This window comes from Diaporthe citri (assembly GCF_014595645.1).
Source record: "Diaporthe citri strain NFHF-8-4 chromosome Unknown scaffold_10, whole genome shotgun sequence".
Taxonomy (NCBI): domain Eukaryota; kingdom Fungi; phylum Ascomycota; class Sordariomycetes; order Diaporthales; family Diaporthaceae; genus Diaporthe; species Diaporthe citri.
This window is the reverse complement of record NW_025064855.1, coordinates 855,549-870,820: the sequence shown is the minus strand read 5'-3', so window position 1 is coordinate 870,820 and position 15,272 is coordinate 855,549. Positions and strand designations below refer to the sequence as shown.

Sequence of the window (15,272 nt, the reverse complement as noted above, 5' to 3'; positions counted from 1 at the left end):
CGAACCACACCGTCTAGTGGGCATAATGTACATGCCGTCGAGCTTTGATCCTCGCACCCCAACCACGCCCTCTTCTTGCAACTCCGTCTTCTACAAGCCTCTCTGCTTGATGCGGTGCATCTTCCATCCGCCTTGTCTTGCTGAAAGCGAGACCCATCGAGCCTCTTCCGCTGAACTCTTTAGCCCAGCTGCGCAACCTCCGCTTGTCCCTTGGCCCGGCTCTCCGCATCGAGCTCCTTCTCCGCCTGCTGGTAGTACTTGGCAGTGTCGACGCCGTGCTGGTTGTGGTTGACAAAGTTGAACCACGGGACGGCATCGAAGAAGGTGGCCGAGTACCTCGACTGCCGCGCCGCGACGCCCTGCATGTGAGGGCTCAGCGTGCTCACGCCGTAGAGGGGCTCGCCGCGCTTGACCTTGTCGACCATCTCCCGCATGTCCAGCTCGACCTCTCGTGCGTTCTCGCTCATGCCGTAGAATCTCACTGTGAAGATGCGCCTGTCAGCAAGCGTCCGTTTCGTATTTCCGCAGGCCCGTCCCCCCGATGTTGTTACCCCTCCTCTGATGTGTGTTCGGTCCAGCCAGGCGTTCACGTACTGATTGATCGTTGGTAGAAGGACAAGAAACCGCCGCAGATTCCGATGAACCCGGCGAGTCGCATCACGCGCGCAAAGGCTCCTCGTCCAGCGTACGACGGTGCGAGCCTCTCCATCGTCCAGAGCAGGCCGGGGCCAGCCGCAGCTGCGACTGCGCCGAAGGCGTAGTCGGATGGCCGTGCATAGGCAATCACCCGCTTGAAATGTCTGTTTCCATTGCTCAATCAGAAAAATCGTTTCGCCTCGAGCGGGGGGGTTCGTCGTACGGGTCATTGTCTATGAGCTTTGGCCGGGGTTAGCAATCGGGCGGTTTCCAAAGTCAATTGGTGTCCATAGCTTACGGGATACTCAGTCTTTATGGTCTTGCTTGGTAAGTACGTCTGCGATGTTGGGTTTGCCATGGTTGCGACGGGCAATCTTGTTGCCAGCGGTGTTGTGGACTGCGATCAAATGCCCAGGGCGATCGATTGTCAATTGAAGCTCGCCGAGTGGACGTCAAGCTTGAGAATCGTTAGCGCCTGAAATGTGAGGCATCAATGGTTCCTCGACCCGACCGGGCGGGCTGAGCCGATGGCACCCACAGGGATCAGGGGCAGCAGGGGCCATTTCCAATTAAGCTGCAAGCTGCGAGACGCGTGCAGCAGCGACCAGACGCGTCTCCCTCTCAGCAACACCATTTTGAGCCTGTCTTGCGATAGAACAACTCTCAAGAGACCTGCCAAATTTGGAGACAAACATCAAGTCATCACACAATGCCGTCAAAAACAGACTCTAGGAATGCTGAACCAGCAGCAAGCAATTTCGACGACCTGGACAACTACTTCATGGACGGAGATGTGGACGATGACCCGTTTGCGTCCCCCAAACCAGAAGACAAGTGGAACAAGCGAAAAGAGCCAGGCGATGGGCTGGGTATCGACGAGGAAGTTTCAGTCGCGAAGAAGACCAGAGTGCCAAGGATCAGACTCGACCAGGACAGGTACGTCCCACATGCAACTCTGGCTGCCTCGTTCGTACGGGTTTCATGCTAACGACTCGGCAGATTACTTTCAGAAAAGGGCATTCCTGCACTCAAAAAACGAGCAGGGAAACTGAAGCTCAAGGGTAAAGGCCATGAGGTAAGTGTGAAGCTCAGCGGCAATCTCATCTGCAACATTGGCTCACCACACCTATTGCAGTGGGGCGACGCATCGCGCCTGATGTCCTTCTACCAGGAATGGCTAGACGACCTTTTCCCCAAGGCCAAGTTCCTAGATGCCTTGGCAATGGTGGAAAAGGCAGGGCATAACAAGATGATGCAGAAGATGAGAGTGGACTGGATCAACGAAGGGAGGCCCAAGTCGAACGTCACGGCCGACGGCGGAGACGACGATGAAACTGCAGGAGAGCAGCAGCAGGAATTCGAGGCGGCAGCACCGCGACAAGCAGATCGGATCGCGCCTATTTTTGAGAGGACTGCAAGCGGTGCTCGTCCGGGCACGCCACCGGTGGAGGACCCGTTTGAGGACGACATCTACGGCGCAACTCCGATGGGTGCAAAGAAGAATAACATGGCGGCGCAAGCAGGAGGTGAACCTGATCAGGATGAGCTTGATGCGCTCATGGCAGAGATGGAGCAGGAGCCGAGTGTCCCAGCGCGACCGACTGGCGGGGCAGCCAAGAGCATATTCGGCGATGGAAAGCCGAAGGCGGCAGAGAAACCAAAACCGACCGAGCCGGACGATGACGATCTTGATGCCCTCATGGCTGAAGCTGAGGCTGAACAGGGTCCCACGAGGCCGCCAGCGGCTGGTGCATCCAGTTCGAAAGCACCTCCAGCGGAGTTCAATGACGAAGAGGAAGCCATGGCGGAGATGGACGGGCTCTGGTGAGGCCTTTGAGGAGGAAATGTAGCGAGTAATATTGTAATGAGCTCATGAGCATTGAACCTTCCTTTACGCCCTGCTGGCCTTCTTCCCTCTGAGAATATGCTTCATTCGCATGCAGGACGATTGCAGTCGTCAGCAAATGGATGCTGCGAGCCCACGGCAGTCTGCATCAGCATTTGTTGGACCTGGCCCTGGTTTGTCATTCCCCCGAAGTAATGTAGAAATAAATATCGCGAACAAAAACCAAAACGTTTTCTTTGTGACTGGTGGTCCTATTTCTTAAACATCTCTCTTGTGAAGGGCAGACGTTTGTGGGTGTAATGGAGGGAGCTGGTATCCGTCCATTTGATGTCATCAATTGAGCTTCATTCACTCCCACGAATTTTGGTGGGGCCAGTTCATCCCACCTCCAGATCACACCCAAACTTCTACAGTGGCTCAGGAGCTTCCAATCAGCACACCATACCCACGAGACTGTCCCTTGCCTTTGTCTGGGATATGGTTGCTTTTCAAAGGCTGGAAAAATGACAAATTCAATAGCAGAAGCTCTCGAGCAGCTTCACCTGGCTGAGGAATCTGCCAATGACGACGCCATCGACGACATCCTCGAGAGAACAGCTCCTCACAGCGAGCGCAAACCAGACCTAGAGGAGCTGAAGAGGCACCTCGAGCAGAAGTATCTGACGCCTTCACAGACTTTCTCGACGGAATGGCTCAATAGGCTGCAACAGTAGGCTCCCCTCCTTTGCGAAACAGCCCGCTGACAGGCACCATTGCTGACGGATACACGTTTCCTAGGCGATGGGACTGCCCAGTCGACTACACCGACCTCTTCGGCATCGCACCTACCCAAACCCGCACCGTAACACGCTTCCATCGCAAAGGTCTCGAGGGCAAGGTCGTCGGCTACAAGAATGTCACCGTTACTGCCAACAGCGCGACAGCAAAGAACTCGACCTCCCTTACGCGGAAGCCCGCCTCCCGAGCAGACTTTGTGCGTGGCGCGGCTGGCTTCTTCCCGTTCGCTCCAGGTGGTCTGGACGGTATCGAAGCTACCGCTGCTCTGGAAGATCAGGCGCTGCGGAACGAGGGGTACCTTGACGTGTCCTCGGGGGCGAACAAGCTCGAGAGGGTCATCACGCTTGGCGAGGAGGGCAGACTTCTAGAGGTTGCGCCTGGGTTGTCAAGGGGCATCGATTTCTCCAAGAAGAAGAAGACAAAGACCGGTGAAGACGAGGCCAAGGAGGTTGAGAAAGAGCTCGACCAGGAGCCAGATCAAATACCTGACGGAGCACAAACGAATGGGGAGGCTGCTGTCAACGGCGATAGTGCTACCCCAGAGGATCAGACGGAACAAGAGGGTGATGACGATGAGGATATCGACGCGATTCTTCCCGTCGAGTTCCCTGCCCTGGAGCCACATGGAAAACTCGTGGCATCGAGTGCTAGAAAGGCTGGCCGTGAGTGGGCGCACATGGTGGACATCAAGCGGGAGATACCCAACTTCCACGAGCTGGTACCCAACCCGGCGAGAGAGTGGCCGTTTGAGCTCGACACTTTCCAGAAGGAGGCTATTTACCATCTTGAGAATGGCGATTCTGTCTTTGTTGCCGCACATACCTCTGCCGGAAAGACGGTCGTGGCTGAGTATGCCATTTCGCTCGCTGCGAAACACATGACAAAGGCTATTTACACTTCACCCATCAAGGCGCTCAGTAACCAGAAGTTCCGCGACTTCCGAGAGACCTTCGATGAGGTCGGAATTCTGACGGGAGACGTTCAGATCAACCCCGAGGCAAGCTGCCTTATCATGACAACGGAGATTTTGAGGAGTATGCTCTACAGAGGAGCTGATGTTATCCGCGACGTTGAGTTTGTGATCTTTGACGAGGTGCACTACGTCAATGACGCGGAGAGAGGAGTGGTCTGGGAAGAGGTCATTATCATGCTTCCCGACCATGTGTCATTGATCCTTCTATCTGCCACTGTGCCGAACACGCACGAGTTCGCTTCGTGGGTAGGGCGGACTAAGAAGAAGGACATATACGTTATCTCGACTCCCAAACGACCAGTACCACTGGAGCACCATCTCTGGGCAAACAAGAATATCTACAAGATCGTGGACTCGGAGAAGAAATTCATTGAGAAAGGTTGGAAGGATGCCAACGGTGCTCTCCAACGCCGAGATCAGCCCAAGGCCAACGACACTGCGAACAATACGCGTGGAGGCGGCAACCAGAGGGGAGGCCGTGGTGGACCCAACCAGAGAGGCGGCAACAACCAGCGCGGAGGTCGTGGAGGTAATAATCAGCGAGGAAGAGGAGGTCCTCCACGAGCGAGCCACAACCCAGGACACATGGGCCGTGCTGGCCGTGTAGGAGGCTTTACATCAGCTGCCCAGGACAAGAACTTGTGGGTTCATCTTGTGCAGTTCCTCAAGAAGTCGACCCTGCTGCCTGCGTGCATTTTCGTTTTCTCAAAAAAGCGATGCGAGGAGAACGCCGATGCGCTGAGCAACCAAGACTTCTCTACGGCTCAGGAGAAGAGCCACATCCACATGATAGTTGAGAAGTCCCTCGCACGACTGAAGCCCGAGGATCGCGTGCTGCCACAAATTATCCGAATGAAGGAGCTTCTGTCACGCGGTATAGCAGTCCACCACGGTGGCCTCCTACCAATAGTCAAGGAATTGGTTGAGATTCTCTTTGCACAGACTCTGGTCAAAGTGCTTTTTGCGACGGAGACGTTCGCCATGGGCCTCAACCTCCCTACCAGAACAGTGGTTTTCTCTGGCTACAGAAAACACGACGGTCACTCATTCCGGAACTTGCACCCAGGCGAGTACACTCAGATGGCCGGTCGAGCAGGAAGACGTGGGCTCGACACTGTCGGATCCGTCATCATTGTCCCTCCAGGCGGTGACGAAGCACCTCCCGTGGTTGACCTACAGAAGATGATTCTCGGTGAACCCCAAAAGCTTCGATCACAGTTCCGGTTGACTTACAACATGATCCTCAATCTCCTCCGGGTCGAAGCTCTCAAGATCGAAGAAATGATTAAGCGCAGTTTCTCTGAGCACGCGACGCAACAATTGTTGCCAGAGCATGAAAAGGCCGTCAAGATATCAGAGGCTGACCTGGCAAAGGTCAAGCGAGACTCTTGTGAGACCTGTGACGTTCACATGGACGAGTGCCATCAGGCCGCGCAGGACTACCGCAGCCTAACGGAAGAGTTGTACAAAGGCATATTAAATATCCCCATCGGCAGGAAGATCTTCTCCCGCGGGGCTCTGATAATATTCCAGAAAGATGGCATCAGGACCCCTGGCATCTTGCTAGCAGATGGGACGGGTCTGCAGGTTTCTGCGGATGTGGGACCTACGGTGCACGTCCTTGAGATTAAGGCGAATAGAGACAGTCGCGACTCGACTGACATGCTCCCTTGCATACCGGCCTTCCGCCCGCTGTTCCAGGAACTTCCGAAAAACAAGAGATACATCCAGACAAAGGTCATGCATGTGCCTCTCTCGGACGTTGAGGTGGTCACAGGCCACCAAACGAAGGGGATCATACCTGAGATCTTCCAAGGTGGCGATGCTGGCAAGGCTGCGAAGGATGCGATTCTTCACATCTGTAAGACTTGGCAGCAACCTCACTTCGACGAGGCTGATCTGCGTCGGATCAAGAGCATGAACTTGCAAGAGATTGTGCAGAAGAGAAAACAGGCCGAGCAAGTGGTCACAGGCTCCGACGCTCTGAAGTGCCCTCAGTTCCTGAAACATGTAAGTGTGATCTCAAAGTTGACAAGCCTGTATATCTGGAAAATTTTGCAACTAACATTTCACCAGTTTGCGATGTGCCATGACCAGTGGCTCATCAAGGAGCACATTGAGCAACTCCGCCAAGCACTCTCAAACCAAAACCTGCAACTCCTCCCTGACTACGAACAGCGCATCCAAGTCCTTAAGGACCTGGAGTTCATCGACGAATCTTCCCGCATCCAGCTCAAGGGCAAGGTAGCATGCGAGATCCACAGCGGCGACGAGCTCGTCCTCACGGAGCTCATCCTCGACAACGTGCTCGCCGACTACGAGCCCGCCGAGATCGCAGCGCTGCTGTCGGCCTTTGTGTTCCAGGAGAAGTCGGACATCGAGCCGTCGCTGACGGGCAGCCTGGAGAAGGGCAGGAACACGATCATCACCATCAGCGAGAAGGTCAACCGGGTGCAGGAGCTGCACCAGGTGATCCAGACGTCGGACGAGAGCAACGATTTCGCGTGCAAGCCCCGGTTCGGGCTCATGGAGGTCGTACACGAGTGGGCGCGCGGCATGAGCTTCAAGAATATCACGGGCCTGACGGACGTGCTCGAGGGCACCATCGTGCGCACCATCTCGCGCCTAGACGAGACATGCCGCGAGGTCAAGAACGCGGCGCGTATTATCGGCGACCCGGAGCTGTATCAGAAGATGCAGACAGCGCAGGAGATGATCAAGAGGGACATCACGGCTGTGGCCAGTCTTTATATGTAGATGGCTTGGTGGGGCCGTTTTCTTCGTATCTTTTCCTATCGGATTGTTTTGACTTCTGCACTGTTTTGAAGGCTCCTGATTCCATCTGTTAGAGACAGAAGCGTGGCGGTTGGCCGGGAGCATTTTCCTCGTTTTCGTCTTACGATATCACGAGCGGGCATACCAGGCGGTCATGGCGAACTAAAAAGGGTGGTTTGTGATAGACCACAATGGATTTAATGATGTACACGGCTGCTTGATGCTCTGATCATTCCAGGGGTTTGCTTGTTGAGACAGCCTGCATACATGCGTCCCTTGCCATGGCCTACAATTTCTAGACATTCTTACTGACAGATTTGCAGTAACCTCCTTTCTTTTCATCATTGACTTGGTCTCGTCGACAGAAACAAACAACGCTCACTCAAGCAGATACAAGCAGCCACTTCGTCCATGCGATTCACCCAGCGGTACACAAAAGATGCAGCCCATCATGCAAGCCATCCGGATCAACCACCCTATACCTGCCCTTCACCGGTCAGCAACTGCCAGCCCAGCCAAGCTAGGCAATGAATAGCAACCTCGAGAGCCTGTCACCGCCCTGCCCGCCTGCATGACCTAGAGAACCCTGGTGGGTGGACAGGCAGGCTAGCTCGTCACCGGACCCGGAGCTAGGGCTGGAAGAGAACACCAGCAAGCGAACTGGCTTCATAAGCCGTGCCGTCTTGTTCCCTCAAGGACACCCGAGACTGCAATATGCCCGAGTGGTTTGGAGCCATGAAGGCACGGCCTCGGTGATGTCCTTTTCATTCTTGCACGGATGGTCGTTGGTTCGAGTCGCTCATGTTGTGGTTTAGCGTGTTTGGTTTTTGAACACCATGATATCCAGCCACCTTTGGACCCTATCATACTTCCTTTCACTCTCTTTCGTTAATATTATGGGTATCATTGATCAGACACCTCTATTTGGACCAGAATCACAAATGTGAATTTTTGAAGTTCTTTGGTGTCTTCAATGCAGCAACAAAGACGAACTGTCGTGTTTGATATGCTGATGATAATTCATATGACTATGAAATGCCCTACTCCACCAACGCCAAACGTAGCCTAATCCATTCCAAATGATCGTGATCCGGTCCTTGTTCTAGAGCCACACAACACACACAACACACACACACACACACACATGTTCCAGCCAGACTCGACACACCACATCACCGGCCCGGCTCGCCCTCGAGACCCAGGGCCTCCTAGGCCCTCAGCGCCCGCAGCCGCTGCTGCAGGGCGTCCTCCTGCTCGGGCGTGGGCTCGGTGGTGGCGTTCTCCTTGACGGGCTCCTCCTTGGACGCCGATGCGGACGCGAGCTCCTGCGAGAGCTCGACGCCGGCGTCGTCGGCCAGCTTGCCCAGCAGCTCGTGCACGGCGTCCTCGGAGACCTGGACCGAGGTCGACTGCGTCATGGCGTCCTGGTAGATGCCGTTGGACATGGCGTACTCCTCGTTCTGGTTCTTGAACTGCTCGAGGGTCACGAGGGTCTGTGGACAATGACAAAAACAGCATGTTAGCCACCGTGTGCCCTGAAGATTTCAGGGAGGGAAGCCTGGGGAAAGGAGGCCGTCGCACCTTTTCCGGGTTCATGTTCTTCTGCGCCCTGCTCATCGTCCGCGAAGACTGCGCCATCATGGCCGTCATGCGGTTCATGGCGTTGTTGGCCTGGATCTGCGCGACCGATAGCTCGGCTACGTCGGCAGCCTGGTCCATCTGCTGGGCGATGGCCTGCTTTGCGAGGAGCATGCGGGCCTTTTGGTAGGCTTGTTGTGTCTCGCCTTTCTTGAGGAGCTATAAGAGTCGAGACACAGCGTCAGTCATCTCGGCTCAGTCCACTCGTGCGTTCTCCGATCTGGAAGTCGGTGTCACTGACAGTCTGGATCTGCTTCTTGAGGTCGCTGTCTGCTTTTTGCGCCTTGGCGGCCTCGCGCCGGGCTTGTTTGGCATTGAACTGTGGAGTGATGGCGAGTTAGTGTCGCACTTCTTCAAGTCGCACTGGCGTGAGTGCCATGATTCAGGCGGAAGGGAATGCGTACCCTCGCCTGGAATTCGGTCTGCATGTCTCGTGCGAGTTGTCGTTGCGACATGGTGGCGGTGGGATGAGGGGCTTATCGCGCGGGTGTGATCAGGTCTGGCTATTGCTCTTGGGAGGTGCGAGAAGTCGCAGTACGCGCGGGGATCGTTGGATATTCGGGTGCGATTGTCGTTGGCGTCGCTTCGATAGGAGATCGTGGTTGCTTGATGATGATGGTCGTTGTAGGATGCAAGTCTGCTGTCTTTGCCTTGCCTAACCTGCCGCCCGCCATGGTCGGTCTCGGCCCCGTGTCGGGTGCCTAGGCCACGGTAGTGGGGCAGGCAAAGCGGGAACTGCGCCACATAGCAATGACGTCCCTGCTCATGTACCCATGTACCTCAGCAGGGAGAGGAGGAACATTGGTGTAAGTCAAGCCACAACATCAGCCTCTCCCAAGTCAACGGCATCATCACTGGAGTTTCATAAAATGGGGGGACTTGAGTGACAGTACACAATGCACTTTCGATTCCATCACTCAGTAATCTTCTTACCAATATTTCTGGCAACTTCGTGTTTCCTCTTGAGTCACATGAACATCTTCAGAATGTCGTCCAAGGCAAAGCTCAACGTGCAGTCATTCCCACGCCCGCCTCTCCTGGAGAAGACACCCAGGCATCTGCAGATCAAGTGGAATGGCCATCTGATAGCTGACACAAAGGACGCATACTGGGCACTCGAGACTCATCATCCTCCGACGTATTATCTTCCGCCCTCGTCTATCAAGGTGCCCCTCGCAAAGACGGCACGGACCACCTATTGCGAGTGGAAGGGTGCTGCCACCTATTGGAGCATCGCGGACCCGGCAAGCTCATCTGGAACGGTCCCGAACAGGATCTGGTCCTATGAGAGGCCGACCAAGGGCTTCGAGGCTATCAAAGACTACTTGTCCTTCTACGCTGGTCCGTGGGACTGCTTTGTGGATGGTGAGAAGGTAGAGGCTCAACCGGGAGACTTCTATGGTGGCTGGGTTACGAGTGACATTGACGGCATTGTCAAGGGTAAAAACGGGAACTGGGATCCTGTACTGTGAGGCAAGATAACAATAATGTTGACGTGGCTTCCTCGGGTTTTTCAAGCAACAGGACATGCTTCGACGGTCGAGTAGACAAGTATGGTCCTGGGACAAAGCTCCTGTGTCTGAGTATTTGCCCTGCCATCTAAATGACAAACACTTAACATCAAATTCAATGTCATCAACACTACTGCAGTGTACGTATGTAAGAACACATATTCCAGGTTCGAAAATCACGAATTCAACCGAAGACACAGGAGCCTTGTTGCCTGCGTCGGTTTGGCCTCGAGCATTCCATCATATAACCACTGGCAAGGTATCAGGCCCTGTGTTCGCCAGAATCTAAAACATTGAACAACCGGGGTACCTAGAGACTACAATAAGCCTTATTTATGAAGACGGATTCTCTTGGTTTCCATTGCGCTCGTGTCGGTGGCACTTCTTGACTCACATTGATGCTGGGCTCTCGAATCTGGGTGCCTCCGTCAGGCTGAAACGTCAGACCGCTCACTGCGATCATCAGGCTACTACTTTGTCTCTTTGGCTTGATTCGAGTTGACCTTCATACAATACCTGAGGCAATGCGCGTGCAGACATGCCCAACACTGTTGGCATCGAGAGCGTCGATGCTCTCCTGTCGAAAAGCAGTATATAAACTGGCTCGTCGGGCCAACCTCGAGCACCTCAACCCTGTTACTGGACACCAACCTCAAACACTACCATTCCCACACTCCACAGTCCTCAAGACATACATTCTTCAGAAACCAGACATTCCATCCCTCACACCCCAAAATGGCGATTCCCAAGAGAAGAAACCAGGGAGACCACCACTCGCCAGCGGCAAAAAAGCGCAAAACGAATACAAAGTTCATGAGTGACGATTTCATGGCAGACTTTCCACCCACGGATGAGCCTCTTGACAGCAGCAATGGCCCACCGCTGCCCTCTACAGTCCTCGAAGATGATGAAATGCAGGATGGCAAGGAAAGAAAGCCTCCCCTACGGTCAACATTCAACATCAAACTCCCCGTACAACTCGAGTACCATGACAACGTCCCCTACGATTGGATTAAAAAGCAATACTCGCACTGCATCATACCTGAGTTAGGAGAGGAGTACAACTTTGCCTTCGAATCTCCAACCTTCTATTGCCTACGGGATCTTCACAACGCTCGAGTCCGGATCCGAGACGGAAAATACCTTCCCGACTACCAGATTTGTAGTCTTGCAACTCGCTGGATTTGCTTGGAAGAGGAGGACAGACCGGCATCTGATGGTTACCTAGCCAATGGCGAAATCTTTGTTGCCACTTGTCTCCCCATTGGCGTGAATGAGGATGATTCTCTCCAGCAGTATTTTGAGATGTCCTACCCAACGGAACTCTCCGCGCAGCATTACATTCCACGCAGCAAGTACTCCGTTCACTTTGTGGGCCAGCCTAATGAGAACGAGAACAACGAGATCCAAGAAGTCAACGTCGGTTCGGTCCTCATTCGTAACACCAGAACCGGTCAAATGGTACACATTGACACCGGGCCGTTCGCCAGCCGCAAGGAAAGAGCGAGAGAGGCAAGAGACGTACTAGGGGCCTGGTTAGAGTTTCAGAAAGAGAAGTGCCCAACAGCCGATCTAGGACCCATCAGCGATTCTGAACCCTTGGTCCTTGACGTGGACAAGGAAACTTCCCCGAGCCTTCGGTCCATCCACGCACTTGTCTCTGCGTCACTGTTCCTTCGCCGCCGCATCACGAACTGGGGCGACGTGAAATCTTTCAGGCTTCGAGGTGTACCTACCTCTACCACCGTGGCAATTTACGCGCTACAGAATATCTCGGGCTGGCTTGGTCTGAGATCCCCGGGGAGGCGTTCCAAAAATGGCACCAAGGCACCCAATAGCTTCCAGGACAACTACGACAAGGATGCCCTGTTTGGCCGAAAGACACCTGCCCCAATATCCCAGCGTATTGCCTCGGCTCAGAAAGGTAGACCGCCCGTCTACAACGAAGAGATAAATCTCGCCGAGAATTCCAGCGACAACGAGGATAGCCTCACCGATGGCAGTACTGCCAGCAGCCGCAATAGCATCGACAGCGACCAGGATACTGTTGTTGCTGGCCAAGTGACAAATAATAATGAGCTAGTCAGTGAGAACGAGGAGAACAATAACGAGGTTGCCAACGACAAGGAATCCGCAACCAAGAAATCAGTCAGCTGGAAGGAATCTATTGAAGAGGAACTCAAGCATGGAGAGTCTGAGGAGCTCAACCAGAAAGATTCCGACGGCGACGACCCCAATCACGGGGATGTCGATGGTGAGAAACCCAGCAGCGACAGTGAGACCAACGGCAATGACGATAACGACCAGAGCTCTCCCGCTTCAACTTGAACTCGTGGCACAGGAGGGTGCGAAGGCAAAGCGGGTGAGATACTCAAGGAGGGCATGATGGTTCGGGATGTGGCTAGTTCACCATTGAACCTCTGTCATCGCTCTCCTGTTCTTCGAAGGGACATCAGGAGGATTACACCAGCAAAAGAGACGCCGCGGGCTGAAAGATTGAGGCTGAAATGGGAATCCCAGGCGCTTGGAGCGAATTCTACATAGACCAACACAATGATCAGATTGTCATTTTGTTCCATACCGAAGCTCCTTTTGTGGTGACTTTGCAGCTAAAGGCTGCAGTTTGTGGGCGATTGATACTGCCGGCTTGGCCTCCATTTACATGCAGTAGCCAGGTTGATCAACACGAAGCGGTAGAAGAAGACCGAACGATTGAAGAATGCTGACTTTCAACTCAAGACTGCTAGTTCTCGAGGTGCATATTATTAACATGACTTCAGTATCCATCGATGGTAAGTTGACAATTTCAAACCCTTGTTTTCTGCCACTAACTCTAACCCACTGATTTCATTCTAATGTGACGCCGTTCCAATACAAATGTATTTCCATGTCACTGTCCGCACTCGAAGATCCAGTCTTGGGACATTCTCATTGATAGCGCCATCGCATTTCGGATTAAATTCGCCTGTTGAGAGATTCTACTTCCTAGGTTTTATGACAACCCCTAATTAGTCTTTTGGGTCGTCTTTTGGACACAAATATGGTATAGGGGGTCACCACTTCGATCAATCACTCTCTTCTCCTCGGATGCACGAACAACAGTCATTGTGACTTCTTCAATCCTAGCCAGAGGATACACAATCACAAAATGGGAACATCCCACGACAACAAATGCCCATCGTGCCCAGTCAGTCAGACAAGTCTGCCCTTCCTTCAGCTCAGCGTACTTTATACTCGCCTTCCACACACTGCCTCGCTTCTTCTCATCCTGTGCCTCAATACCCACCTCCTTGGGCTCAGACCCATTCATATACAAGCCCTTGGGCCGCTTCCCAAAGGGCGGGCCTGTCTCTAGAGCAGTTGCGAGGACATCACCTGCTGACTTGTGTTTCAGGCGCAGCGCGCCGTTGGGCCAGACACGACCCGAAACGTGCATCACAAGCGTGTAAATCGAGCCTACCAAGAACCCGAGGCCGCCCGTGGTGATCTTGGTCGGCATCAGGCCCGGGTCCACACCCAGGACCGAGATTCCGCTCAGGTCCGGGTCTGCGTCCAGCCGGCGTTGGAGCTCGACGCTAAGCGGCGAACCACTGTGTCAGCTGACGTTCGTGGCTTGAAAGGGTAGAAGGTCTATAACTCACATCATCATAGCAAGGCATAGCTTTGACGCTCCATAGCGTCGGATTGCAGCGAACCCCAATCGGTCCTTGGACGGGTCGCCTGGTGGGCTCCAATCGCCTCGAATAACGGAGTCAACGGTCTCGCTGGTGCTATCTGCAAAGATCGTCTTCCATTTTGGGTCATCGTACGCACCAGATGATTTGTTGGCCTCGTCAAGGGGGCTTTGAGCGTCAACGTATTAACTAGCTCAGCCTGGAGACTCCATGGAGATTGGAGATTGTGCACTCACTCGTGGACCCAGCTTCCTACGACAACTATCCTTCCAGACTCGTGGTCCATACTCTGTAGCAATAGGAGGGCTAATAGCCAATACCCCGGGTATTTAGTCGCGAAGGTAATATCAAGGCCGCTTTCAGTCCGCGTCTGGCCTTGGATTTCTCTATAGGCTGCATTGACGAATCAATGCCCGGATGCGCGGAATATCTCCAGATGAAACTTTGGCATTGACAGCGGCCGCAACTTGGCGGACGTTTGCTAGATTCGATAGGTCAAGCGAGAGCGTGTCGTGTGAGTGAGACTGTGTGGCCCGCAGAGATGACTGCAGCGCGGTGGCGGTGTTCGCGTCTCGAACTGTGTATGTTGGCAAGTACGACCCTCGCACTTAGAAGGCTACTTTAGTTATCCCCTTGAGGGCACGTAGCCTCTTAGAATTTAGATAGAATAACACTAATATATAATTGCTTCCCATATAATTATTATATATATAAAAAACCTATTAATATTAATTAATAGTTATAAGTATTATAAATTAATAAGGTAAAAGAGGCAACCTTATAAGGATTTCCCTAATTTAAAAATTATATCCTTCTTATTAATAAGCATTATATAGAAATAATTACTTCTTTAAGCCTCCTTATATCATTAAATTTCTTAAATAAATATTATAAAGATTAAATAAATTAAGTAGCATTCCTTGCAATATTTATATATATATTTATTGCTATTTAAAAAATATGCATTTATTATATATAAAACTTTATTAAAGATAAACCTATTTTTAAATCCTCTTTAAGATTTAGCAAAACTTAATAAAGCTTTATTTTATTAATAAATAAAGCTTATAATTATTATAATTATTAAAGCTAATGCAATGCTATATTATAAATAAATATAAATTATATATTATGCTTTTAGCTAATATAAAAGGATTTAATAATAAAAAAAAGCTTTAGCTTTTAAAGCTTAAAGAAATTAATAACTTTTTCCTTTTAATAATTATAACTTACTTATTATTAAACTATTATTATTAACTTACTTTTAAATATTATTTATTTTATTAATATTTTTTTATTTTATTAATTTTACTTTTTATAATATTTATTATAAAAATTTATAAGCATAGCTAATAATGCTAAAAAGCTATTAGTTTTTATTAAAAGGTATATAGTTAATAAAATGCTTATTTAAACTTTAATTAACTTAGCTTATTATAAAT

At 51.9% G+C, this 15,272-nt stretch overlaps 7 protein-coding genes across 7 annotated transcripts; 4 read left to right on the top strand and 3 right to left on the bottom strand.

Annotated features, from left to right (window-relative positions):
• Window positions 1–179: 179 nt before the first annotated feature.
• Window positions 180–994, bottom strand: INS49_003451 (uncharacterized protein; the record flags this gene model as incomplete). The annotated part of the gene is made up of 4 exons (XM_043164245.1): window positions 180–481; window positions 595–800; window positions 860–876; window positions 935–994. The coding sequence occupies 4 exons, from the start codon at window positions 992–994 to the stop codon at window positions 180–182; spliced, it is 585 nt and encodes a 194-aa protein (XP_043019010.1).
• A 351-nt stretch (window positions 995–1,345) lies between these two features.
• Window positions 1,346–2,464, top strand: INS49_003450 (uncharacterized protein; the record flags this gene model as incomplete). The annotated part of the gene is made up of 3 exons (XM_043164244.1): window positions 1,346–1,572; window positions 1,636–1,711; window positions 1,772–2,464. The coding sequence occupies 3 exons, from the start codon at window positions 1,346–1,348 to the stop codon at window positions 2,462–2,464; spliced, it is 996 nt and encodes a 331-aa protein (XP_043019009.1).
• Window positions 2,465–2,985: 521 nt separating this feature from the next.
• On the top strand, window positions 2,986–6,989 carry INS49_003449 (uncharacterized protein; the record flags this gene model as incomplete). The annotated part of the gene is made up of 3 exons (XM_043164243.1): window positions 2,986–3,191; window positions 3,260–6,242; window positions 6,309–6,989. The coding sequence occupies 3 exons, from the start codon at window positions 2,986–2,988 to the stop codon at window positions 6,987–6,989; spliced, it is 3,870 nt and encodes a 1,289-aa protein (XP_043019008.1).
• Window positions 6,990–8,215: 1,226 nt separating this feature from the next.
• INS49_003448 (uncharacterized protein) lies at window positions 8,216–9,100 on the bottom strand (the record flags this gene model as incomplete). The annotated part of the gene is made up of 4 exons (XM_043164242.1): window positions 8,216–8,500; window positions 8,589–8,804; window positions 8,887–8,964; window positions 9,050–9,100. The coding sequence occupies 4 exons, from the start codon at window positions 9,098–9,100 to the stop codon at window positions 8,216–8,218; spliced, it is 630 nt and encodes a 209-aa protein (XP_043019007.1).
• Window positions 9,101–9,616: 516 nt separating this feature from the next.
• INS49_003447 (uncharacterized protein) lies at window positions 9,617–10,117 on the top strand (the record flags this gene model as incomplete). The annotated part of the gene is made up of 1 exon (XM_043164241.1): window positions 9,617–10,117. One exon carries the CDS (start codon window positions 9,617–9,619, stop codon window positions 10,115–10,117), a length of 501 nt encoding a protein of 166 aa, XP_043019006.1.
• A 774-nt stretch (window positions 10,118–10,891) lies between these two features.
• On the top strand, window positions 10,892–12,484 carry INS49_003446 (uncharacterized protein; the record flags this gene model as incomplete). The annotated part of the gene is made up of 1 exon (XM_043164240.1): window positions 10,892–12,484. One exon carries the CDS (start codon window positions 10,892–10,894, stop codon window positions 12,482–12,484), a length of 1,593 nt encoding a protein of 530 aa, XP_043019005.1.
• Window positions 12,485–13,164: 680 nt separating this feature from the next.
• On the bottom strand, window positions 13,165–14,116 carry INS49_003445 (uncharacterized protein; the record flags this gene model as incomplete). The annotated part of the gene is made up of 4 exons (XM_043164239.1): window positions 13,165–13,181; window positions 13,355–13,731; window positions 13,798–13,998; window positions 14,067–14,116. 4 exons carry the CDS (start codon window positions 14,114–14,116, stop codon window positions 13,165–13,167), a joined length of 645 nt encoding a protein of 214 aa, XP_043019004.1.
• Window positions 14,117–15,272: the final 1,156 nt, after the last annotated feature.